Source organism: Octopus sinensis, linkage group LG4, assembly GCF_006345805.1.
Source record: "Octopus sinensis linkage group LG4, ASM634580v1, whole genome shotgun sequence".
Lineage (NCBI taxonomy): Eukaryota > Metazoa > Mollusca > Cephalopoda > Octopoda > Octopodidae > Octopus > Octopus sinensis.
The window spans coordinates 119,547,472-119,573,345 of NC_043000.1; the positions used below are offsets into that span (position 1 = coordinate 119,547,472).

Here is a 25,874-nt window from a genome sequence, read left to right on the forward strand (position 1 = left end):
AGTAGGTGAATTTTCCTAGGAGGGGACAAAAAATAAAGTCACAAATGAATGAGAAAGTAGCCAATAAATAGACGTAAACAAATTTGAATTCAAAACAATTACTAGAATCACAAGTGATGACACCACCTACCGGTAGATATTAAAACTACAGTGCAATATGAACTCTGAAAGACCAATAACACAACTGAATTCAGGATTTCGTTCACTAAATTACACTACTTTATGGTGAGTATCTTAACATTTACTGTACATATTTTAACATGATTTTATATGCTTTTATTCTTATTTATTGCACAGTAACATGGTTTTATGTGCTTTTAACGGTTTTTTAAATGATTTTACGATTCCAATATTTGTGGCAGACAAATGTAAAGTCAAGTAAAATGACTTAACCTTTCGTTACTATATTTCTGACCAAAATACATCCCTCATGAGTTTCAATTAAATTCTAAAATAATCATGAATTTAGGCTTGTTTCATTAAATAACTAACTTTTTTACTTATCAACATATTAATGTGATATTTGGAACATAATTAAAGAAAGGGTTCTTAATCAATTCTATTGCATAACTTTTGTCTCAAAGTGACTTTAATTACAGATAAATCCAGGTAAATTGAGCAAAAGGTAAAAATATTAAAATTTTGTTTAAACATCACCATAGAAAATGAATCATCAGCTAATATTCAAATGGGTATGCAACAAAATTTTGATAAAGAAGAATTGTGCACATCACTAGATCATCATCGTTTATCAGTTGAATTTAATGCACAACAGGTGTACCATAAAGGTGGAATAAACTGAAATACTGGAATCCACCGCAAGTTTGACTGAACTAAAGAAATCGGTCAAAAAATAATATACGCCCATGGTTATGGTATGGAAATGATAAATTCCAGACCACACTGTTCCCTAGGCCATGCTGACTAACATTATTTTCTCTGTATGAAAACTAAATCCACAGCAGTACTCAGTATTTTGCTTCACAAATTTTCCGAAATTTGATACCCCATTTTGTGTTTTGTTTACATTCTGCGTAAATTTGTTTCTGCATTGATCACTTCAAACAATAACTTCCAGACCACATCGTACCCAAAGCCATGCTGACTAACATTAGTTTCCCTGTATAAAAACTAAATCCACAACAGTACCCAGTATTTACTTCACAAATTTTCCAAACTTTTGTGTTTGTTTACAATCTGCGAAAATTTGTTTCCGAAGTGATCGCCTCAAACTAGCATACTGAAAAAAATAAAAGTCTAACGGTTTCGCTTCCTAAGAAAAACTATAGATAAACTATCTCCCCAGAAAAATTGCTAATAAAAACATTTTAAAAGTTTTTTTTACTTCATTCCGATGTCTTTGCTGTCGCCATCGCCGCTTTGTTTCTTTGGAAGGCGCTGCTTTCACTTTCGGATAAAAAAATATCATTCATTATTTTGTACACCACGTGCTTTAGTACCCATTTCATTCTTTTTCTCGATATCTCCCTATTTTCTGTTGAAAAAGCTTTAAATTCGGAATCAATGCTTGATAACATGAAACTCCTATCCATTTTCAAAGTTGAAGAAAAATCGATGCCGAAAAAAATCTCTCAAAATTCACTGAGTTGAGATATCACTTCAAGCAATGTCGGATACTATAAGCCAACTATTTACAAAGTGAAATCACATGTTTTAACGAATGTACCAACGAGATTTGGGTTCAAATTTACATTTAAATAACAATAGGTTCTCACGGCCGGGTTGGTATTATGAATCAAAAAATTTTTCGGCCAGGTAAGTAACGAAAGGGTTAAATTGATTTATATTTTTCCATATGTTATTTTTGAAAACTCGATGTATAGTCGAGAACGCCCTAAGCTGAGGTATGCCTGTACTCATAACATTTCACTTTTAAACTTCTCTGAATCATGATCTGAAATGCAAAACTATTTATTCTACCCTGATGACAGAGGCTCAATTAGTCCAATGTTTATTTGCTTCCATTACTGGCTGTATATTTTGGTGAACTACATCTACCAACGTTACAATGGATTTTGGAGCCCACCGAAACAGCTGTTGGACTTCAAACACCTTACCACTTCCCCTTTAATTTTCTCTGTCGTTTATATAAGTTTGATCTATCAATATAAATATCTCTATAGTTATACTTAATTATTCATAATGTGCCAGTGGCACATAAAAGGCACCATTCGAGTGTGATCGTTACCAGCTTCGCCTTACTGGCACTTGTGCCCCATGCTAGTAGGGTGCTAAGAGCACCATCCGAGCGTGATCGTTGCCAGAGTGGCTAACTGGCTTCCGTGCCGGTGGCATGTAGGAGGCACCATTCGAGTGGGATCGTTACCAGCATTGCCTAGTGAAAAAAAAAAAAAAAAAAAAAAAAAAAAAATCGAGCGAAGTCGTTGCCACAACCGCCTGATTGGCTCCCATGCCGGTGGCACATAAAAGCACCCACTACACTCTCGGAGTAGTTGGCGTTAGGATGGGCATCCAGCTGTAGAAACTCTGCTAGATCAAGACTGGAGCCTGGTGCAGCCTTCTGGTTTGCCAGCCCTCAGTCAAAATCGTCCAACCCATGCTAGCATGGAAAGCGGACGTTAAACGATGATGATGATTATTCATAATCTGAAAATCTCCAGTCTTTGCTTTTTTTCTGTTTGCATGTATACATACACATATATTTTGTATATCAAACCCAACTCATTATATTTAATTTGTTTATCTGCATAATTGTTCTCATACAATGTCTTTCGATTTCTGTCCATGGCTGTATGGCAAGAAGGTTGTTCCCCAACCATATTGTTTTGGGTTAACACAAACTTTGTGGCACCTTGGGTAAGTGTTTTCTATGATAGCCCTTGGTTGACCAAAGCCTTAGGTGTGGATTTGGAAGATAGAAACTGAAAGAAGCCCACTGTATATCCATATTTATATATATGTGTGTGTGTATGTGTTACTGTCTCTTTACATTGACATTATATGACAGTTAGGCACTGGAGTGGCTGTGTGGTAAGTAGCTTGCTTACGAACCACATGGTTCCAGGTTCAGTCCTACTGCGTGGCACCTTGGGCAAGTGTCTTCTACTATAGCCTCGGGCTGACCAAAGCCTTGTGAGTGGATTTGGTAGACGGAAACTGAAAGAAGACCGTCCTGTGTGTGTGTGTGTGTATATGTATGTATGTGTGTATATGTATGTATGTGTGTATATGTATGTATGTGTGTATATGTATGTATGTGTGTATGTATGTATGTGTGTATGTATGTATGTGTATGTATGTATATGTGTATGTATGTGTGTATGTATGTATGTGTGTATGTATGTATATGTGTATGTATGTGTGTATGTATGTATATGTGTATGTATGTATATGTATGTATGTGTGTATGTATGTGTATATATATGTATGCATGTATATATATGTATATATATGTATGCATGTATATGTATGCATGCATATGTATGCATGCATGCATGTATATATATATATATATATATATATATTTATTAGAGATAAAACTACTATTAGGCAAATTATACTATAAAATTGGATTTAATCCTAAATCTAATTTTTCCCAGTAAGTTTGGATTTATTCCCTAATATTATTGTTATTATATATATATATGTGTGTGTGCGTGCGTGCGTTTGTTCTCCCAACATCGCTCAACAACCGATGCTGGTGTTTAAGTCCCCGTAACTTAGAGGTTCAGCAAAAGAGACCAATAGAATAAGTACTAGGCTTATTCTAAGAATAAGTCCTGGGATTGATTTGCTTGACTAAAGGCGGTGCCCCAGCACGGCCACAGTCAAATGACTGAAACAAGTAAAAGAGTAACGTCACTATCATGAGAAAATATCTTACTTGGAGGGTTGGTAAGAAAGCCATCTGGCCATAGAAAAATCTGCCTAAACAAATTCTGTCTGATCCATGTAAGCATGGAGTAGTGGATGTTAAAACAACGATGATCAGAGGGTGGACAAACATTTTTTTCCGACAAGATCCATGGAAAATAAAAAAAAAAAACCCCAAGAGAAACTTACTTGCATAGGTGAAGGAAGACTTTATTATTTTTCCCCTGAAATGCCTTCATGATCATTTGGGAAAGGAAGTCTATTTGAGGAATTTTCAAGATATCAGCAAGTCTATAAAAAAGAGAGGAAAAAGAAGCACTTTGCTAACACATTTTTCTTTATGCAACATTTATAATAAGGGTAGCCAAGTGGGTATAAAACATGGGTTTAGTCCACATTGCTCTGTAAGGAACATAGGGCTAGTTTCCTGGTTTCTATGGTACACAAGTAGTCCTCCATGGACAAGATGCCAACCCTTCGTAGGATATGCAAAATACCCAACAACAATACTTTGAAGACTTTGGCAACTATTACTGGAGTGGGGGGGGGGAACTATTCTTAATTCCTTTATTTACAATTTAACAAATGAATCCATGCAACAAATTAAAAAACAAAAATGTTGAAGAAAAACTAGACTTCGTAAGCGTTTTGCTTTTTGTCCCACTTTATATTCAGTTTAATTAACATATTTTTATAGGAAGAAAAGAAAGAAAAAGACATTGAAAGTATAAAAGGTTCAAAGGCATGGGAGTGGGTGTGTAGTAAGTAGCTTGCTTATGAACCACATGGTTCCGGGTTCAGTCCCACTGCATGGCACCTTGGGCAAGTGTCTTCTACTATAGCCTCAGGCCGACCAAAGCCTTGAGAGTGGATTTGGTAGACGAAAGAAGCCCGTCGCATATATGTATGTGTGTGTGTGTGTGTGTATATATATATATTATATATATATATATATATATATATAATATATATATATATGTGTGTGTGTGTGTATATATATATATATGTGTGTGTGTGTGTGTGTCCAATATCGCTTGACAACCGATGCTGGTGTGTTTACGTCCCTGTAACTTAGCGACTTGGCAAAAGGGACTGATAGAATAAGTACTAGGCTTACAAAGAATAAGTCCTGGGGTCAATGTACTCGACTAAAGGTGGTGCTCCAGCATGGCCATAGTCAAATGACTGGTGCAAGTGAAAGAGTTATCAAGAACAAAAATCCCATAACTAACCCACCAAAGACACAAAGAAAAAGAAAAACAGGTAAGGGGGATTAAGCAACAGAAGATGGTAGCGAGGATTTGATGGGTTGTACACCCCAGAACATATATGGTGTGTTTAGCCAAGCCTTGTGAACATGGTTCCATAAAGTGTGTGCTTTCCCTGAGCCTATCTCTTCCCCCACACCTCGTTACTTCTCTCCTTATCCTTAGACAAAAAGCAAAGTGTCTCAAACCATTACACATATCTTGAACTTCTCTATGTTGATTGATTTTTACCAGTTTCCTTCGGTTCTGGATTGTATAATACTGAAGTGATCATGTGATTGACCAGACTATTGGGTGTTACACCTCGCTGGTCACAATGCGCTTTGCATCATTTTAGCTTTTTAATGATGTCACCCTGCTGGATAAGAAAGCTAATATGTTGCAGGGGTACCCATTTACAACTGAACGAACTGAAGCATCATGAAATATATTGAATTGCTTAGGAACACAACATGCCACTCGGTCTGGGTGGCACGTAAAAAAGCACCATTTGTGCTTTTTTACGTGCCACCTGACTGGTTCCCATGCCGGTGGCATGTAAAAGCACCCACTACACTCTCGGAGTAGTTGGTGTTAGGAAGGACATCCAGCGGTAGAAAACCATGCCAAATCAGATTGGAGCCTGGTGCAGCCTCCTGGCTTGCCAGTCCTCAGTCAAACCATCCAACCCATGCCAGCATGGAAAGCAGAGTTAAACAATGATGACGAATATAGTGATCATGGATGCAACACCCTGTAAAAATCAACACTTTCTTCTCCAAGCCTAGATTCGAAACCGAATCTAAGAATTCTCGGTCGTCCAAACCACCACGATCAACAGGTGCAAAAAGAGGCTTTCTTTGTCCTGTCTTTGACCTACAACCTAAGCTATGTTAGGTGAAGTTCAAATGGACAGGAGCTGACCTATTTAGGTAGAAACTCTGCTGCAGTATGTCTGTCCTTCTAGCTGCCACGATTATTATAAATACAGTGGCCAACAGACAGACAGAGAGGAGAAAGGCCTAGCAGGCAAATGAGAAAGGTCTATGATGACAGGTTTTGAATGACAGTAGAAACCCGAGAGAAATGTTTCAAGTTCCACCGTAGACTACTGATCTCAGATGAACTACGCACACACACAAACATATCCATTTCTGATACAGCACTTCTACAGATGTACCCTGTTTCTATTTCTAGCAACTCATGGCAGTTGTCAACATTTTGCATGTAGTGAAGAATTATGTGTACCAACGATAAATTAAGCCCAGTGAATAAATTATTTTTAACTATTAATCGATTCACTCATTTGTTTACTTCAAAGACATACACATTCCTTTTGCATCTGTTCACCTGAGACACACACATAACCACTATAACCCTAACCACTAGGCCTTCACAATACTAAAGTAGCCAAACAAAAACAAAGAACAAACCCCACCTTTAAAGTCGGTAAGGAAATAGACCAAGCAATGATAAATGTTATTTACCTGCACAACCTGCATTCCATTTCAGGCTGGAAATAAAACAGTAAAGTACTAATTTATGGTGTTTAGAAAACATGGAAGTAAAGTAGTAATATTAGAATGGAATGGAAGTGATGCTGTGGCAAAACGATAAGAGAGGAGAAATATACATGGTTTAGCCTTGAGTGGATTTGGTAAATGCAAGTCGATGAATATGGTCATGTGTGTGTACATGTGTATATATATGATGTATAATAGTATTGAACAAAAAGAATGAATGTTTTACTGGTATTTAATTTATTGATCCTGAAAGGATGAAAGGCAAAGTTGACTTCATTGGAATTTGAATTTAGAATGTAGTGATGGGTGAAATACTTATTTTTTACTACCCACAGAGAGGACAAACTAGGACAGACAAACGGGTTCAACCTTGAAAGGATGAAAGGCAAAGTCGACCTCGGTGGAATTTGAACTCAGAACTTAACGGCAGACGAAATACCGCTAAACATTTCGCCTGGCCTGCTAACGTTTCTGCCAGCTCTCCGTTAACCATTTTGCCTGGTGCTAATGATTTTGCCAGCACACTGCCTTCATAATAATATAATAATAATATAGAAATTAACTGTCAACCCTACAGTAGCTGTAGGGGCACTGGGAGCATTAACAACCAGGTTTGAGAAATATGTTGGAGAAACTGGGATCGCCATGAGGGTAGAGCATGTTCACAAAAACTAATTTATTGAAGACAGTGAGGATTTTGAGATTGGTACTCGGATGTTAAATATTATGGAAAGAGACCCCATGAGATCTTTGACAACAGATTGTTGTCTGCTCTTATAGAATTAAGCAGGGCAAGCGAAATCAAGAGCTCTGAGAAGTGAAATGGAAATAACAACAGTGATGACGTAATTATCATTATTTAACCCTTTCGTTACTGTATTTATTTTGAGATGCTCTGTATTTCTCCCAATTACTTTAAATATAACAAAGAATTTAGTAAAATAACTTAGTTATCATTCAGCTAGTGTTAGGTACATAAACTGTGACTAAGGTTTGATGGAAGATTTTAATTCAAATCTTAAGATAAGATAGACATTTGTACTACAGAGCCAGTTTCAGCCAGGTTGGTATCGAAAGGGTTAAGAATTGTTTCTCTATTATATATTTTAACCCTTTTGTTACCATATTTATTTTGAGATGCTCTGTGTTTCTCTCAATTACTTTAAATATAAACAAAGAATTTAGTAAAATAACTTAGTTATCATTCAGCTAGTGTTAGGAACATAAATTGTGACTAAGGTTTGGTGGAAGATTTTAATTCAAAATTTATGAAAACAAGACATTTGTACTCAGAGCCAGAGCCGGTTCCAGCTGGGTTGGTATCGAAAGGGTTAATGTCTGTTTTCCATGCTGGTATGAGTTGGATGGTTCAACTGAAAACGGGTAAGCTGGGGAGCTGCACCAGTTTCCAGTCTGATTTAGCAATGGTTTCTATAGCTGGATGCCCTTCCTAACACCAACCACTCTCAGACAATAATAATGGTGGTTTTAAATTTGATGGGAGTAGGAAAGTCAATTACATTGACCCCAGTGGATAACTGGTACCTATTTTGCCAATCATGAAAGGATGAAAGGTAAAGTTGACCTTGGTGGAATTTGAACTCAGAATGTGCCTGGTGTGATAATGATTCTGCCAGTTTGCCATCTTAATAATAATAAAAATAAATGCCCTGATGCAATACTAGGCAGTGGCTCTCATGGCTTCTGATCTTAACTGATTGGGAGCGTTATCATGTACATTGTTTTGTCTTGGTATAAAAGATGGCCTACAGCAAATATTCTGCTCAATACCACAGATTTGCTTGACTTCAACCAGTTGAGCATGTCTATTAGTGGCTGATGATATGTGCATCTCTGATCACGAGCAGAAGTAGTGGGGGAGCATCATAGTCACGTGTTAAGAGGAATTCTTTGGGATTTGGATAATTCACCACTGGAAACATGGGTGTTTCCTTAAACAATCCTTATTCAGGAATCTTTTGAGTGGGATAGGCTACTTGACCTGAAGAAAATTCTAAGTGGGCTCCATCTGTAAGGTCATGCACTGTTTATCTTGATATAAGATCACCATGCTTCTGTGCCGGTGGCATGTAAAAAGCACCATCCGATTGTAGTCTTTGCCAGCCTCCACTGGCACTTAAAAAGCACCCACTACACTCACGGAGTGGTTGGCGTTAGGAAGGGCATCCAGCTGTAGAAACACTGCCAGATCAGACTGGAGCCTGGTGCAGCCTCCTGGCTTCCCAGACGCTGGTCGAACCATCCAACCCATGCTAGCATGGAAAACGGACATTAAATGTTGATGATGGTGTTACGCACATATGGTTGTGATGCATGTGCCTGGTGTACCCTAATCAGACGAGTAGTCATGATGAGTATACTGGACTTTGTATATTTGTTCCCTTGTGTCACTTTTATGGCATGCACTGCACTCTCACTCACTAATAATAATAATAATAATAATGATGATGATTTAAAAAAAAAAACGCACTTACTTCCATGTTAAATTCTGGTAGAGTTGTGTTGATGTAATCCCACAATATCATCTCTCTGAAATGAGGCTTTTGAAATTTGTGAAAGGAGGGATACAAGTGAAACTCAACCTGAAAATAACAAGCAGTAGAAGGAAGTTCAGGTGAAAGACATCTTGCAAAACAGAAAAACCAGCAGAAATCCTACGAATAAAGCAATAAAAATAGAAAGAAAAAAAAAAAAAAGGGAACCCAACAGGAATAGCAGTCTCTCTAATGGGCTTCCAACACAGTTGGATAAATCAGACTGGTTGACAAATTAGTTAATCTATATCTATATATATATATAAAGCTGAAATTGTCTGTGTGTGGCAGGTTTGGTAGGCTTCAACTAACACTATCTCCTCTGAGACCCTGCGGCGCAAGTTGACCAAAATTGAGAGTATGATAGAAGAAGGCTTGCTCTTCCTTCCGTAGAAGAAAAATTCAAATCGGTCCATGTTAGCTTCACCCTTTAGCATTCAGATGACTCTTCCAAACGTAATACTTATTAATATGCATTGTTTTCAATTCATCAAGAATTATTTTGTAACTTTGAAAGTTCAATGATGTCATCATCATCATCATTTAATGTCCATTTTCAATGCTGGAATGGGTTGGACAGTTTGACAGGAGCTGGTAAGGTTGGGGGCTGCACCAGGCTCAATCGTTTGTTTTGGCATGTTTTCTATGGCTGGATGCCCTTCCTTATGCTAACCACTTGACAGGAGTATACCGGGTGCTCTTTATGCGGCACTAGCACCAGTGCTTTTTACATACATGGCACCCCACGCTAGTGCTTTTTATGTGGCCTCTGTACCAGTGCTTCCTACTTACCATGGCACCAGCACCCTTGATTGTTTACTTTTATAATGACATTGAAGGGTAGGTGTGAGAGGTTGGACCTAGCTAATTCAAACAAAAAACAGGGAAGAATATTTGGCCTGGAAATGGCTGGCTTAAAGGCTAAAAGGTTTAAGAAGCAACTTCATATTTTTGAGATGTAATTTGTCTAATTGTACAGATGAATGATCACCAAAGACTCTGAGATCCAACAATTGGAAACACTGTGAAGGTGACTTAATCATGGTGACAAACTTAGAAATTAGTGTAAAATACAGGTGACAGTAGAAACCAATTCCTATATTAAAAGACAAGTTCACAAAATAGTTGAAATAAAATATAGTGATAGATAAACATCTTACTTGCAGAGATTGTAGATGCCCGAAATCTTTTTTAAGCTCAGCAAGAGTCTCCGTTTCAAGGAAATCTGAAAATCGAATTAATACAAAAGAAATTTAATCACTAAATCATCATTGTTTTCATGAGTACTTTTCCATGCTTGAATGGGTTGGCCGGGGTTTACTGAGACACATTTTGAATGGCTGGATGCTCTTCCTGCCATCAACCCTAACTTGTTTCCAAGCAAGATTACGTGGTAATGCTCCCCAGGACCAAACTTTTCTGCATCATCATTGTCGTTAACATCCGCTTTCCATGCTGGCATGGGTTGGACTGTTTGACTGAGGACTGACAAGCCAGAAGGCTGCATCAGGCTCCAATCTGATCTGGCAGAGTTTCTACAGCAGGATGCCCTTCCTAATGCCAACAACTCCAAGAGTGTAGTGGGTGCTTTTAACATGCAACTGGCACGAGGGCCAGTCAAGCAGTACTGGCATCGACCACACTTGAATGGCGTTTTTTACATACCACCGGCTGAATATTGAAATGAATGATGTTCATTTATAACAAACATGATGCCAAGGTAGGGAGACATGTACAGAGAGAGAGAGAGAGGATTCTTTCAGTCTCTGTCAACCAAATCCACTCATAAGGTTTTAGTCAACCAGGGGGTACAATAGAGGGCACTTGCTTAAAGTGGGGCTCAGCTTGGTTGGGAAGCAAACTTGTTGACCACAGTCACACTTGCGCCTGTATAAAAAAAATATTCAATGGTGACCCAACACTGCGATATAGTTAATTTTAAAATCAAACAAATGTTAATTAATGAAGAAAGAGACTTAATTCAGGTCCCTTTCAACAGCGAGGAGAAGAGAGATGAGAAGATTTACATACCTGTTGTGAGCAGTTTTAGGCATTCAATCAAACATTTTCCAGTTGCAATGGCCAATTTTTTGCTTTGGTTTGTCTTCTGCAAATTTAAAATTCACGCAAAATATTACTCCATGCTGACTGAACAAATATTTTCTTCAATACGTTATTAAAAATAATAAGTGTCATGACACAACAGAAACAAAGTGGTTCTTAAACTGGATGGTAGCTCCCTTTGGCAGTGGTGACAAACGTCAAAGGTGTACTATGCGACAGGATGGGTGGGGGCGATGGATATTGAGAAAGACACTGATTTTTGTAAGAAATTAAATACTGAAACCATACCTTGAGAGCTTTCCCTAGCATCCCAACACTACCACATCTTCTTCCCAGCTTCTCTCATGTACCCTTATATAATGTGGGGTAGCCATATATCTTTTCAACAGCAAGGCATCTGTGCTTGTCCTACTATTGTATTTTAGCCATTTAACACCCGACACAAAGCCACACAATTTAAGGTGTGTTTTCCCCTCACCCTTCATTCTCTGTCTTACAACTTACTTGGTGACACTTCATTAGTGCCTGTAACACAGAAAAAGCATCCAGTACAGACTGTAAAATGGTTGTCTGTTAGGAAGGACAGCCATCTGCAGAAAATATGCCAAAGTTGCCTCCAGTCCAGTGTCAGAAAGTACCGTCGCAAAAAAAAAAAAAAAAGAAGTTCATTGCCCAGTCAGCTTTGCCCTTCCAAAACAGGCAATAGGCAAAAGTTGACTTCAGATGGATTTCAAATCAGTGTGCAGAACAAAACCCTTTAACCCTTTAGCATTTAAACCGGCCCAAATTTTCTACTTCTTTTATGTTCAAACCATCAAGATCTGGCCCCTCAAATCATATCCTACAATGACATCCTCAAAATAAACCATCATCATCATCATCATTTAGCGTCCGCTTTCCATGCTAGCATGGGTTGGACGGATCAACTGGGGTCTGTGAAGCTGGAAGGCTTCGTCAGGCCCAGTCAGATCTGGCAGTGTTTCTACGGCTGGATGCCCTTCCTAACGCCAACCACTCCGCGAGTGTAGTGGGTGTTTTTTACGAGCCACCTGCACAGGTGCCAGACAGAGCTGGCGAACGGCCACGAACGGATGGTGCTTTTACCATCACATCATCAAATTCTCAGAGCTACAAGATAATGGAGGATTAATTCAAAATGATGTGAATGAAAAAGCATTATATTTGACAGAGTAATCTGAATGCTAAAGGGTTAAGCCATTCCATCTGATATTCTACCAATTCTGCTAATTCACCACCTGCCAATCTACCAAATAATGTTTGCTCGAAATGTCGGACTGATAAAGAAACAAAGACAAACAGTAGGTTAATAGAGAGAATTAGTATGAAGTCAATGCAAGATAAATGTCTACGAAAGGTAAAACCATGGGTGGTTACTTACCGCCTCATCAAAAATCGGTTCTTCATCCAAATCAATAATACAGTAGTCCAAGAGCCGTTGAGCACAAGATTTGGACAATTCTGGTTCCAGAGACTTCAGCAGATCAAAGCATTCTTTCAACTAATTACCATAAAAAAAAAAAAAAAAGAAAATATTTTAAAGTAAGCATGTTTTGAACACAGTGTAAAAACTAATACTTCTTTTCTCCAAGCTTAGATTCGAAACCAAATCTAAGGATTCTTGCTCGTCTGAACCACCACAATCAACAGGTGCAAAAGGAATTTTCTTTGTCCTGTCAAGACATGATAAATCACTTCCCTTTCACCTATGACCTCAGCCATGTCAGGTGAAGTTAAAATGGACAGGAGCTGACCTGCTGTATATCTGTCCTTCTAGCTGCCACAGCTGTTATAAATACCGTGGTCAGCAGAGGGACAGACAAAGGCCTAGGATGCAGAAGACAGAGAGTGCGAGAAAAGTTCGGGATGCAGAAACAGAAAGGCTCCGGACGAAGAGACAACACATGAGAGTCTCCTACTTTCTCAGACGAATGACACGCACACAGACTCAGAACATCTTCAGTTCTAACACATTACTTACACAGATGTACCCGGTTTTTATTCCTCTCAACTTGTAGCAGTTGACAACAAATACATGTAGTGAAGAATTGTGAACACCAACAAATAATGCAAGTACAGTAAATAAATTATTTAAACTGTAAATCGATGTCATTGAATTATTTACTTTGAAGGCATCCACATGCCTATCGCCTCTGTCTACCTCAACACCTTCTGATACACCTTTAAAACTACTACAACAGTATTAAGTTAATAATCGAGACACAAATATAGAACTGTGATTAATCAGCCACAAAACTGTTGCATCTGATACCTGTGATAATTGGCTGAGCTCTCTGGCACTCCGTCAGTTATGATGATGAGGGTTCCAGTTGATTTGATCAACAGAAGAGCCTGTCATGTGTGTGTATATATATATATATGTATGTGTGTGTGTGTGTGTGTGTGTGTTTATGTGTTTTTCCCCCCAACATCGCATGACAACCGATGCTGGTGTGTTTACTTAGCAGATCGGCAAAAGAGACCGATAGAATAAGTACTAGGCTTACAAAGAATAAGTCCTGGGGTTGATTTGCTTGACTAAAGGTGGTGCTCCAGCATGGCCACAGTCAAATGACTGAAAAGAGTACAGAGAGTTGAAGTGTTAAAGGATTAAACCCCAGTCACCCTCCCTAAGCACATCTCTTTCTTCTATGCCCAGCTTTGAGCCCCGGGACACATAAGTCTAGTTACCTGGATTCCACAGTGTATAAGTGACCGAAATCACAACATACCTTCTCCACAAGATGTCAGTCCACTGCAGGGTTCCAGTTCATTATATCAGCGCCAGTACTTGACTGGTACTCTATTTCATCAACCCTGAAGGCATGAAAGGCTAAGTTGATCTTGGCAGGATATAAACTCAGAGTGTAAAGATCCAGGAGAAATACTGTAAAGAATTTAGTCTGAAATGCCAACGATTCTACCAGCTCACCTTTACTCCGGGTTTAATACAACTTGACATTACACACCTAACAGAATATTAATGGAAGCAAACAACAACAGCAAAACCAAATGTGGTCGATAATAAGACCATCCTTACCTTATCTTTCACCATATACTGTCTCAAGCGGAAAACATAGAGCTCTCTTTTCATACAGTTGTCAGCTGGTTTCAAAATATGTAGAGCATCATCCATACTTTCAGGCAGATCTCTGCGGAGAATGTATTTGGCGAATTGCTGGAATTATGGAACATTATAAAAACTGGTTAAAAATAAAGAGCTAAGATAAGATTTAACCATTTACATCATTGTTTTCACATTTGTTTTTTTAATGCTAGCATGGATTGTATGAGTGTTATTAATCTTTACATAATTCTCTGTATCATGTGATACACAGGATATATCTCCTTGATGTCCATGCATCTTATACGACACACATTCTCAATTTTTTCTTTTCAATATTTTCATAAGACTTGGGGGTCATATGGCAGGAAAGCTTTACACTATTCAGAACATAAAACAAAGGCTAATTAAAAGTTAGAAAACAAGCATGGGCATTAAGGACAAATTGATAAAAATGCTTTATCAAATTCGATGACTGGCATCCGTGCTAGTGGAGCGCTAAGAACACCATTCAAGCGTGATTGTTACCAGCGTCCCCTTACTGGCACTTGAAAAAACATTCAAGTGAGGCCGTTGCCAGTGCTGCTGGACTGGTTCCTGTGCAAGGTGGCACATAAAAAAACACCATTTGAGCATGGCCGTTGCCAGTACCGCCTGACTGGCCCTCGTGCACCCACTACACTCTCGGAGTGATTGGCTTTAGGAAGGGCATCCAGCTGTAGAAACTGCCAGATCAAGATTGGAGCCTGGCGCAGCCATTTGGCTCGCCAGCCCTCACTCAAATCGTCCAACCCATGCTAGCATGGAAAGCGGACGTTAAATGATGATTATGCTTTGGACATGCAAAGACTTTTGGCAGTACTGCATTGCAAGATGCACCTACTGTTGCCAAACCTTACAAGGTTTCTTTTTTTCAAATAAGATATTTTTATAACACTTGGTTTAGCAAGTCAACACCAACTACAAAACAGTGTTTACAGGTGGGGTTACCATAACATCACCTTTTCCAGGTCCCTCTCTATATTTATATCACTTTAAAACAACCATTTGAGGTGAGGAGCAGAAAAAAAAGAAAGTACTTTTGAGAAAAGACAAAATTTACCAGAGCTTCTTCTGTGTTTGGAGTGGGAACATCGATTCCTTTCAGATCATATCTTGCAAGACGCAACTTCAGCTCCACAAGCTTGGCATGTATTTTAATGGACTCTACTCTGTATATGAAAAGAAAGAACTGTCACAGGAGGTCCTAGAGAAGTTACAGCAGAAGTTTGGAATGATTTTGATATTTTGGAGGAAATTTATTCTGAAAACATAACAAGATTACTGAAAGAAGAATTTCAGAGCCAGATACATCTTTTCACAGCTAGTTGCACATGGGGTCAGTGAAAGTAAAGGGATGAGGCCACGAACAGTGCAGAATGTAAATAATGAGATATGAACCACTGATGCTTTCGTTGGTAGTCTGATACCTCAGTGACTCAGCCACTTGCAGCTCCTATAAATCTCTCTATATATGAAGCTGAAGTTGTCTGTGTATGGCAGTTTGGTAGCCTTCAACTAACACTATCTCCTCTGAGACCCTGCGGCACAAGTTGACCAAAAGTGCAAGTATGATAGAAGAAGGCTTGCTCTTCCTTCCGTAGAAGAAAAATTCAAATCGGACCATGTTAACACCAAAAATTATTTACATCAAAAAGGTGCTTTTTTTCTTTGAAAATCCCTATTTTTTTACGATTTTTTGACTGCTGTGTCGCCATTTTTTGGTGTATTTCAACCAGAAAAATGTTCACTTAAAGAGAATAACTACATAATGCAAAATTTTTACTTTTCAAAAATTCCAATTCTAAAGGGTCGAAACAAACCCGAGCAAAGCCGGGCGATTCTGCTAGTTATATACTATTTATATAAGAGAGAATAGCAAGGGTGTCAGATTACAAGGACAAGATGACCTATTGAACCTTTGCACAAGGCACTAGATTTCATGTTGCACCAGTCTACCCGGCTGATAGAAGTACCAGCTGGAGAGAAAAGGGTAGGTTAATCCAGTGGCAGGTTGGAGGTCTGTCTAGGGAGGTGGTAGTGAGGAAGAGCTTTGTACTCTCAATTACCTCATGCAGCTGACAAGATTACAAACCCTAGGTGGGAGAGAAGGGATCAACTTTATGTTAGGAGATTAAGTAGCAGAGAGGAGTGAAGTATGAGAGAAAAGGGCTGGAACAGAACAGGTTTCTTAGTGTAAAGGAGCTACATGGCTACTTACCATTTTGAAGAAATGGCGGAAGGGATCAGGTGGAACTGATGAGTGATAGTAATTTAACAAAATACATTAATTACATAGCAAATTAGTTACCGGAACGATAAAAAGGCAGTCATCACAGTAAGTGAAACTTAACCATTAGGATAGAAAATGTTTAAGACACTTGTTTCAGTCTCTGTCACACTAACAGTTCATCATCTGACAAGATCCCCTCCTCCAATGCTGCCTCTCCTCTCAAAGATTCCTTGTCTTGTAAAGTTACTTGGTGACCCTGCCAGTGCCACGGCATCAGGCTGTAAAATCCATGCCAAAACTGATCTCGACTGCGCTAGTGCCACATAAAATGCACTCAGCCCGCTTTGTGAATTGGTTGGTGTTAGGAAGGGCATCAAGCCATAAAAAGTGTGCCAAAACAGGCACAGAAGTATGGTGCAGGCTTCTGTCAAACTATCCAACCCATGCCAGTAAGGAAGGAAGATGTATGATGATGACGATGATTGATAATATATATATATATATATATATATATGCAGGAGTGGCTGTATGGTAAGTAGCTTGCTTACCAACCACATTGTTCTAGGTTCAGTCCCACTGCGTGGCACCTTGGGCAAGTGTCTTCTACTATAGCCTTGGGCCGACCAAAGCCTTGTGAGTGGATTTTGTAGACGGAAACTGAAAGAAGCCCATCGTATATATGTATATATATATATGTGTGTGTGTGTGCGTGTTTGTCCCACCAACATCGCTTGACAACTGATGCTGGTGTGTTTACGTCCCTGTAACTTAGTGGTTCAGCAAAAGAGACTGATAGAATAAGTACTAGGCTTACAAAGAATAAGTCTCGGGGTCGATTTGCTCGACTAAAGGCAGTGCTCCAGCATGGCCGCAGTCAAATGACTAAAACAAGTAAAAGTATATATATATATATATATATATATATATATGTTCAAAATGTGACCGCGATTTTTTCCCCTCCGTCTTCCCTTCTCTGGATCTTTCCTTTTCCTATGTTTCAGACGAAGAGCTCCACTCGAAACATAAAACCCTCTTTCTTCCCTTCCTGAGCATCCAATAATACTATATTTGTTCCACGTCCTCGCGTTGTTGTGTTCTCTCTGTGTTTTCATGTTTGGATTAACTTATATATATATATATATATATATATATATATATAAACTGAAAGATAGAAAAATGGGTTGCAGAACTCACTCTGGTTGCCTTAGTTTGGTAGTATTGTCTACTAGTGTGCGAATACCATCAGACCATGGAATTGGTGCCCATTTAATGACTTCCAGCACAGCAGAAATCTTTAACTAAAAGAAAAAGAAAACAAAAAAACAAATTTGTTTTAAATACTTTTGTCTAGAAATACTTTATTTCTAGTAGTGAGTATAACCTAAGTGTAGTTTAAGCCCAACTCAAGAAAGACCTCAAGGCATTTAACCTTTCAACATTCAGATTTCTCTGTCAAATGTAATGCTTATTTATTTTTAGAGTAATGCTTTAGGTAGGGTAGGTACGAGAGGCCAGACCTGACCAATTTGAACATTAAAAAGGGAGAATATTTAGGGCTGATCTTTGACCCTTTATTTTTTCCTCTTTTCATATTTCTTTACTACCCACAAAGGGCTAAACAAAGAGAGGACAAACAAAGGGATTAAGTCGATTACATTGACCCCAGTGCGTAACTGGTACTTAATTTATCGACCCCGAAAGGATGAAAGGCAAAGTCGACCTCGGCGGAATTTGAACTAAGAACGTTACGGCAGCTGAAATACCGATTAGCATTTCGCCCAGCGCGCTTAACGTTTCTGCTAGCTCGCTGCCTTTTTCCTCATTTCAGTCACCAGACAGAAGCCATGCTGGAGCACCACCATGAAGGATTTCGAGTTGAATGCATCGATCCCAGCACTTATTTTATGCAGCCGGCTACTTATTCTACCGGTCCCCTTTTGCTGAACTGCTAACTCATGGGGATGTAGACAAACCAGCACTGATTATCAAGTGGTGGTGGTGGGGACAAACACAAACACATAGATATATGCATTTATACGACAGGCTTCTTTCAGTTTCCATCTATCAAATCCACTCACAAGCTTGGGGCTGTAGCAGAAGACATCTGTTGAAGGTGCCACACAGTGAGACTGAACCCGAAACTATGTGGTTGGGAAGCAAGCTTCTTACCACACAGCCACGCCTCCGCCTATGGGCAGCTTAAATGCTAAAGGGTCAATACAGAGGGTGGCAAGCCAGCAGAAACATTAGCATACTGGGAAAAATGTTTAGCGGTATTTTATCTGTCTTTATGTTCCGAGTTTAAATTCCGCTGAGGTCAACTTTGCCTTTCATCCTTTTGGGGTCGATAAATTAAGTACCAGTTGCGCACTGAGGTTGATCTAATTGACTCCCCCACCCAATTTTGGGGCTTGTGTCTATAGTAGGAAAATGTTAGCATGCTGGGTGAAAGGCTTAGCAGTATTTTGTCTGCCTTTATGTTGAGGCAAATTCCACCAAGGTCGACTTTGCCTTTCATCCTTTCAGGGTCGATTAAATAAGTACCAGTTAAGCACTGGGACTGATGTAATCAACTTAATCCCTTTGTCTGTTCTTGTTTGTCCCCTCCATGTTTAGCCCCCTGTGGGTAATAAAGAAATAAATACAGTAATACAGTGTCTGACTAATTCTGCCATCTGCAGTTCTTATAAAAATGTATTGAAATGCCCAGTTAATTATTTTTGATGGAATATGAGACATAATTTTGTTTTTCTAGAACAAGGTCTTAATAATGAAAAAAACTGGATCCTATATGTGAAATTGGGCTTATATTACATGCTTTAACCCTTTTGTTACTGTATTTATTTTGAGATTCTGTTTCTTTCAATTACTTTAAATATAAGTAAAATAACTTAGTCACAATTTATGTTCCTAATACTAACTGAATGATAACTAAGGTTTGGTGGAAAGTTTTAATTCAAAACTTATGAAAACAAGACATTTGTACTACAGAGTCAGAGGTGGTTTCAGCCGGGTTGGTATCGAAAGGGTTAAGAATTGCTTCTCTATTATATATTTTAACCCTTTTGTTAGCGTATTTATTTTGAGATGTTCTGTGTTTCTTTCGATTAATTTTAAATATAACAAAGAATTTAATAAAATAACTTAGTTATCATTAAGCTAGTGTTAGGTACATAAGTTGTGACTAAGGTTTGGTGGAAGATTTTAATTCAAAACTTATGAAAACAACACATTTGTAATCAGAGCCAGAACGGGTTTCAGCCAGGTTAGTAATGAAAGGATTAAAGCACTAAAAACTGTTTTTCCTAAGGCACGTAAAAAGCACCCACTACATTCTTGGAGTGGTTGGCATTAGGAAGGGCATCCAGTTATAGAAACTGTAATGGGACTAGGTTTCTTATACCTGTGGAGTATCTCCTCCCATTACAATAATTTTTTGTAGTCTTGGGATTCTGGAACTCAAAGAAGAAGAGGCTTACAAGTGGATGTAATTCAATGGTTGTTTATTTGGTTCTCATTTCAAGGGGTTTGCTCCCAGCAACCATCTATATGTCAGCATGTAGTTCATTAGCTCCGTTCATGAGAGGTACATTACCTCTGGAGATAACGAGTAAAGTTAGAGTGGGTTAAGAATCCGCTGTGAGCTGCTACGTTGCAGTGTTGTTCAACGTGAACGCCAACGTGAGAGAAGAGAACGGGTTGCTCAATACACCTCCTTAAATAGATGTTGCGCACAAGAGCCTCGCTGTGGTCTCGCGCATGGCAAACATGGTTGTAGGCGAGATCTTGCTTCTGTCTCGGACCTGGTAATGGCAGCCGGCAAGATCTAGTACAAAATGGTGCTGGTTTCTTGTGTCATGCTACAAAACTTCGCCAGATCAGATCGGAGCCCGGTGCAGCCGCTGGCTTGCTATCCACAAGTCAAACTGCCCAACCCATGCCAGCAAGGAAAGCTGGACACTAAAGTATGATGATGATGTACTTCTGAAACTTGAGTGCATCCAATATGCCTGAGTATCTTTTGTGCCATTAAATATGGTAATGGTTTTCAAGTAAAGCTAAGTGAGGCATTAAAAATGGTGACATCAAAGAAAAAGAGAAAAAACACCAAATAGTGGATTCTACACAATAATAACAAGACAATAAAAGTCAAAATAGTTCAACAGCCGGTAGAACTAGCAGAACAGGTAAACAGTACTAACTTTTACATCAGAAATATAACCGATGACAGCCAAAGCTTTCGATTCCCAATGTGCATGGCCAAGATAGTTGACGCAGTGAGTTCGTTCTAGAAGATCCTAGAAAAGCCAAAAAGAATATTCAGAAGAAGAATTACAATTAATCAACAAATGTTTTGGGAGATTTTAACCCTTTGGTATTCAGATTTCTCAGTCAAATGTAATGTGTACATATTCACACAGTTTTGAAATAATAATGCATTATTTCGCAGTTTCAAGACTTCAGTGATGTGATTGTTTGTTTTTTGAATGATATTGTAGGGTAGGTGTGAGAAGCCAGAGTCGACCAGTCTGAACAAACAACATATAAAAGCGCCTGTGTGGTGTCACGTAAAAGTACCTAGCACACTCTGTAAAGTGGCTGGCATTAGGAAGGGTATCCAGTTGTAGAAACCATGCCAGAACAGGCTGGAGTCTGGTGCATATGCTAACCAGCATGCCAGCTCTGGCCACACTGTTTAACCCATGCCAGCATGGACAACAGATGTTAAATGATGATGAAAATTTGAGTACACAATATAATTACTTCTCAGATGTGCTTTGTACTTTTTTCTTAGAACAGTGCTTCTGATTTCTTTTAATTACTAAAGATTAAATTACTGGAAATTTGTTGTCTTCAAGGTCGTTGCCAGCTCCGTTGGACTGGCTCCTGTGCAGGTGGCACATAAAAAGCACCATTTGAGCATGGCCGTTGCCAGTACCACCTGATTGGCCCTTGCGCTAGTGGCACGTAAAAGCACCCACTACACTCTCGGAGAGGTTGGCATTAGGAAGGGCATCCAGTTGTAGAAACTGCCAGATCAGATTGGAGCCTGGTGCAGCCATCTGGCTCGCCAGTCCTCAGTCAAAGCTATTTATTTACTACCCACAAGGGGCTAAACAAGGACAGACACATGAATTAAGTCAATTACATCGACCCCAGTGCATAATTGGTACTTATTTAATCGACCCTGAAAGGATGAAAGGCAAAGTCGACCTTGGCGGAATTTGAACTCAGAACGTAACGGCAGACGAAATACGGCTATGCATTTCGACTGGCGTGCTAACGTTTCTGCCTCAGTCAAACCGTCCAACCCATGCCAGCATGGAAAGCAGACATATATGATGATGATGAACAGAATATTTTGACAAGATACAACTAGTTTAAGTGCTGAAGGCTTAAAGACGTGTACTGCTGGGAGAGCTAGCTGATCGTGGTGTCAGCATACCAGTACTATACACTAGCAAAGAAACAGCAGTTGTTTGTTATACAATGATGCAATCAACCGATATCATAGACTGCTTCCCGCTCGACTGTAGCCCTGCTCAGTTGAAGGGGAACATAGCCTTGCAAGTTGTAAAGTGATCTCACTTGTGCTGGTGTCACAAAATAGGAACCCAAATACACTCTGTAAAGTGGTTGGCACTAAGAAGGGCGTCCAGCTGTAGCAACCATAGGAACACAATGCACTCTTTGGATCAGTCAGATCCTCTTGAAATTGTACAACCCATGCCTTCGTGAACCACAGATGTTAAATGATTATAATGAATCGAAATTGAACCAATCCTATGACTGGCACCTGGCAGTTGCCAGGGCCGCTGGACTGACTCCTGTGCAGGTGGCAAGTAAAGAAACACCGTTTCGACCCTGTGCTTGAGGAGACCTATTGAGTCAAGTACACCAACATCAAAAATCAATGGAAACTGCAGTTGTGATCCCTGTGCTGGTGGCATGTAAAAAGCACCATCCGAACGTGGCCGATGCCAGCACCGCCTAGACTGGCTTCCGTGCCGGTGACACGTAAAAAGCACCATCCGAACGTGGCCGTTGCCAGCCTCGCCTGGCACGTAAAATGCACCCACTACACTCACAGAGTGGTTGGCGTTAGGAAGGGCATCCGGCTGTAGAAACACTGCCAGATCAGACTAGAGCCTGGTGCAGCCTTCGGGCTTCCCAGATCCCCGGTCGAACCGTCCAACCCATGCTAGCATGGAAAACAGACGTATGATGATGATGAAAGGGATAACTGTGGTATAGAAATACTTAGTAAATGCAGAAAAAAACAAGTATCTGAAATTCTGAATTTCAATGAAATGGTCACAAAATATAGAGGATAGTAACATTTCATATAAAAAGGAGAAATGCTCAATAACAACAAGATCAACAACATTCATACTCTAATATATTTGCAGAATATGTCATCCTCATTGAGTTGGTATTCTTTTATATACGGGTGGATAACTTCCTTGAGGGTTTTGTCCATCAATTCTATGGCCACCAAGCGATCCAGCATCCGAAAGACAACCGACTCAGTAGTTTCCTGAATGTAAAAGAAAATGAATAACATTAAACTAACAAGGTTTATCTTTAACTCATTTAATAAATGAAAATTTGTTAAGTGCAACAGAAATAATATTGGATTAAAACAGCAATCTGTGTATCATACTTAAAGCAAACACATCACAGAAAGCTAAATTAACTGCACTATTCGTCCGAAGGTATTTATTGAAGTAATTGTGTTGTTAGTTACTTAGCAACTCTGTTGATGCCAGTGCCTTATAAAATGCACCCATGCTGGTGGCACATAAAAACATCTAGTAAAGTGGCTGGATTTAGGAAGGGCATCCAGTTGTAGAATCAATGCCAAAACAGACAACTGGAGCCTAGACAGCTCTTGTCAAACTGTTCAACCATGCCAGCATGGAAAACAGACATTAAATGATAATGATGATGTTTTGCCTGCCTTGGCTACAACCAGGCATGATATGCAAATAATAATGGAGATGTGATAAATAAAGTCATGTCTGTGCTTGTTTAAGTTAGAGGAAAGACACTGTACAGAACCAATCCCACTTTCTATATTACATCGAAATTGAACCAAATTCGATGACTGGCACCCGGTCGTTGCCAGTGCCGCTGGACTGACTCCTATGCAGGTGGCAAGTAAAGAAACACTGTTTTGACCTTGTGCTTAAGGAGACCTATTGAGTCAAGTACATCAACATCAAAATCAATGGAAATTGTAGTTGTGATCCCTGTGCCAGGGGCATGTAAAAAGCACCATCCAAACGTGGCCGATGCCAGTGCCGCCTTGACTGGCTTCCATGCCGGTGGCACATAAAAAGCACCAACCAATCGTGGCCGTTGCCAGTCTCACCTGGCATGTAAAAAGCACCCACTACACTCATGGAGTGGTTGGCATTAAGAAGGGCATCCAGCTGTAGAAACACTGCCAGATCAGACTGGAGCCTGGTGCAACCTTCTGGCTTCCCAGACCCCGGTTGAACTGTCCAACCCATGCTAGCATGGAAAACGGATGTTAAACGATGATGATGATGTATTTGCCCACAAAGAACTAGTCTACACCATTGGATGCAAAGTTGCAAGTGTCATATCAGAGTTTTTCTTCTCACTCTGAGCTGTTGGATGGCTGTTAACTCTACCAGGTTCATTTGCACGTTGACAGGTTTTGTTTTTCTGTCTTGAAGAGTCTACAATGAAAACCAACCTCCTTAGTAAACATGGTTGGCAGGATTGCTGATTTAGTCACTGACAGCCAGACTGTGTGGCAGGTTGTGCAGGGTCACATGTTACCAGTAGCACTTACAATGACCTGACATATAGACCCCTCAAATTATAACTGTTATAACATGCTATATCCTTCGTACAATGGATTCGACAGTTCTTGCATTAGTTAACCAAACAAAATTTTCACGATAATAGTTACTTATTTCTTTATTGCCCACAAGGGGCTAAACATAGAGAGGACAAACAAGGACAAATGGATTAATTCGATTACATCGACCCCAGTGCGTAACTGGTACTTATTTAATCAACCCTGAAAGGTAAAGTCGACCTCGGTGGATTTTGAACTCAGAACGTAGTGGCAGACGAAATACCTATTTCTTTACTAGCATGTGGCCCGACGTGCTAACGTTTCTGCCACCTCGCCAGCTTTTGTTACTTTTCATAACAGTTACTGCCAGGGAAAGTATCAAGCTGCAAAAACATAATAATAATAATTCTTTCTACTACAGAAACAAGGCCTGAAATATAGGGGGAGGGAGCTAGTCAATTACATCAACCTCAGCACTCAACTGGTATTTAACTTATTGACCCCGAAAGGATAAGAGGGAAAGTCAACCTCAGTGGTATTTGAACTCAGAACGTCAAAACAGATGAAATGCTGCGAAGCATTTCGCCTGGCATGCTAATGGTACCGCCAGCTTAGCGCCTTAAATGATAAGAATAGGCACAAAGCCTGAAAATCTGGGGGAAGGGATAGTTGATCCCAGTGCATAACTGGTACTTATTTCATCAGGCGGTGAGCTGGCAGAAACATTAGCACACCGGGCGAAATGCTTAGCGGTATTTCATCTGCCGCTTTGTTCTGAGTTCAAATTCCGCCGAGGTCAACTTTGCCTTTCATCCTTTCGGGGTCGATAAAATAAGTACCTGTTACGCACTGGGGTCGATATAATCGACCTTATTCGCATGTCTGTCCTCTCTGTGTTTAGTCTCTTGTGGGTAGTAAAGAAACAGGTACTTATTTCATCAACTCTGAAAGGACGAAAGGCAAAGTCGACCTCAGTGGAATTTGAACTCAGAACGTAAAGACGGATGAAAAGCCGTTAAACATTTCACCTGGTGTGCTAACGACACTGCCAGCTCGACACCTTAAATAATAATAATAGTTTTGGCACAAGGCCAGAAAGTTTGGGGGTGGTGGTAAATCGATGTAATCGTCCCCTGTACTCAGCTGGTACATATTTTATCAACTCCCACCCAAAAGAATGAAAGGCAGAGTCGACATTATGGCGGTTTGTTTATTCTACCTTAAGCTTTCTCTTAGGTTATATTATTTTATTTGGCTTTTTTCCGAGTAAGGGAGAATATAATGATTAAATGTCACTTATACTCAAGTGTTATCATTATACCTTAAACCCTAACTACAGTATATAAAGTCATAGAGACATATACACATGAAACACTATGAATATTAATGACATGTATGTTGAATATTTTCTTCGTGTCCTTTTAACCGCTATAAGAAAACAT

At 39.5% G+C, this 25,874-nt stretch overlaps 1 protein-coding gene across 2 annotated transcripts in view; it reads right to left on the bottom strand.

Annotated features, from left to right (window-relative positions):
- Positions 1-25,874, bottom strand: part of LOC115210692 (kinetochore-associated protein 1) — a 115,998-nt gene that overhangs the window by 53,335 nt on the left and 36,789 nt on the right. For both annotated transcript variants that reach the window (XR_004998850.1, XM_036502411.1), the window contains exons 24-34: positions 22,993-23,136; positions 20,801-20,896; positions 17,793-17,896; positions 15,429-15,537; positions 14,303-14,440; positions 12,644-12,763; positions 11,212-11,287; positions 10,341-10,405; positions 9,121-9,228; positions 6,590-6,615; positions 4,045-4,146 (exon numbers count right to left, since the gene is read on the bottom strand). Coding sequence is in view for 1 of the 2 variants with exons in the window: in XM_036502411.1 (XP_036358304.1) it covers positions 4,045-4,146; positions 6,590-6,615; positions 9,121-9,228; positions 10,341-10,405; positions 11,212-11,287; positions 12,644-12,763; positions 14,303-14,440; positions 15,429-15,537; positions 17,793-17,896; positions 20,801-20,896; positions 22,993-23,136 (1,088 nt within the window). In the remaining variant the exon portion in view is untranslated. The remainder of the gene's footprint in view (positions 1-4,044; positions 4,147-6,589; positions 6,616-9,120; positions 9,229-10,340; positions 10,406-11,211; positions 11,288-12,643; positions 12,764-14,302; positions 14,441-15,428; positions 15,538-17,792; positions 17,897-20,800; positions 20,897-22,992; positions 23,137-25,874) is intronic.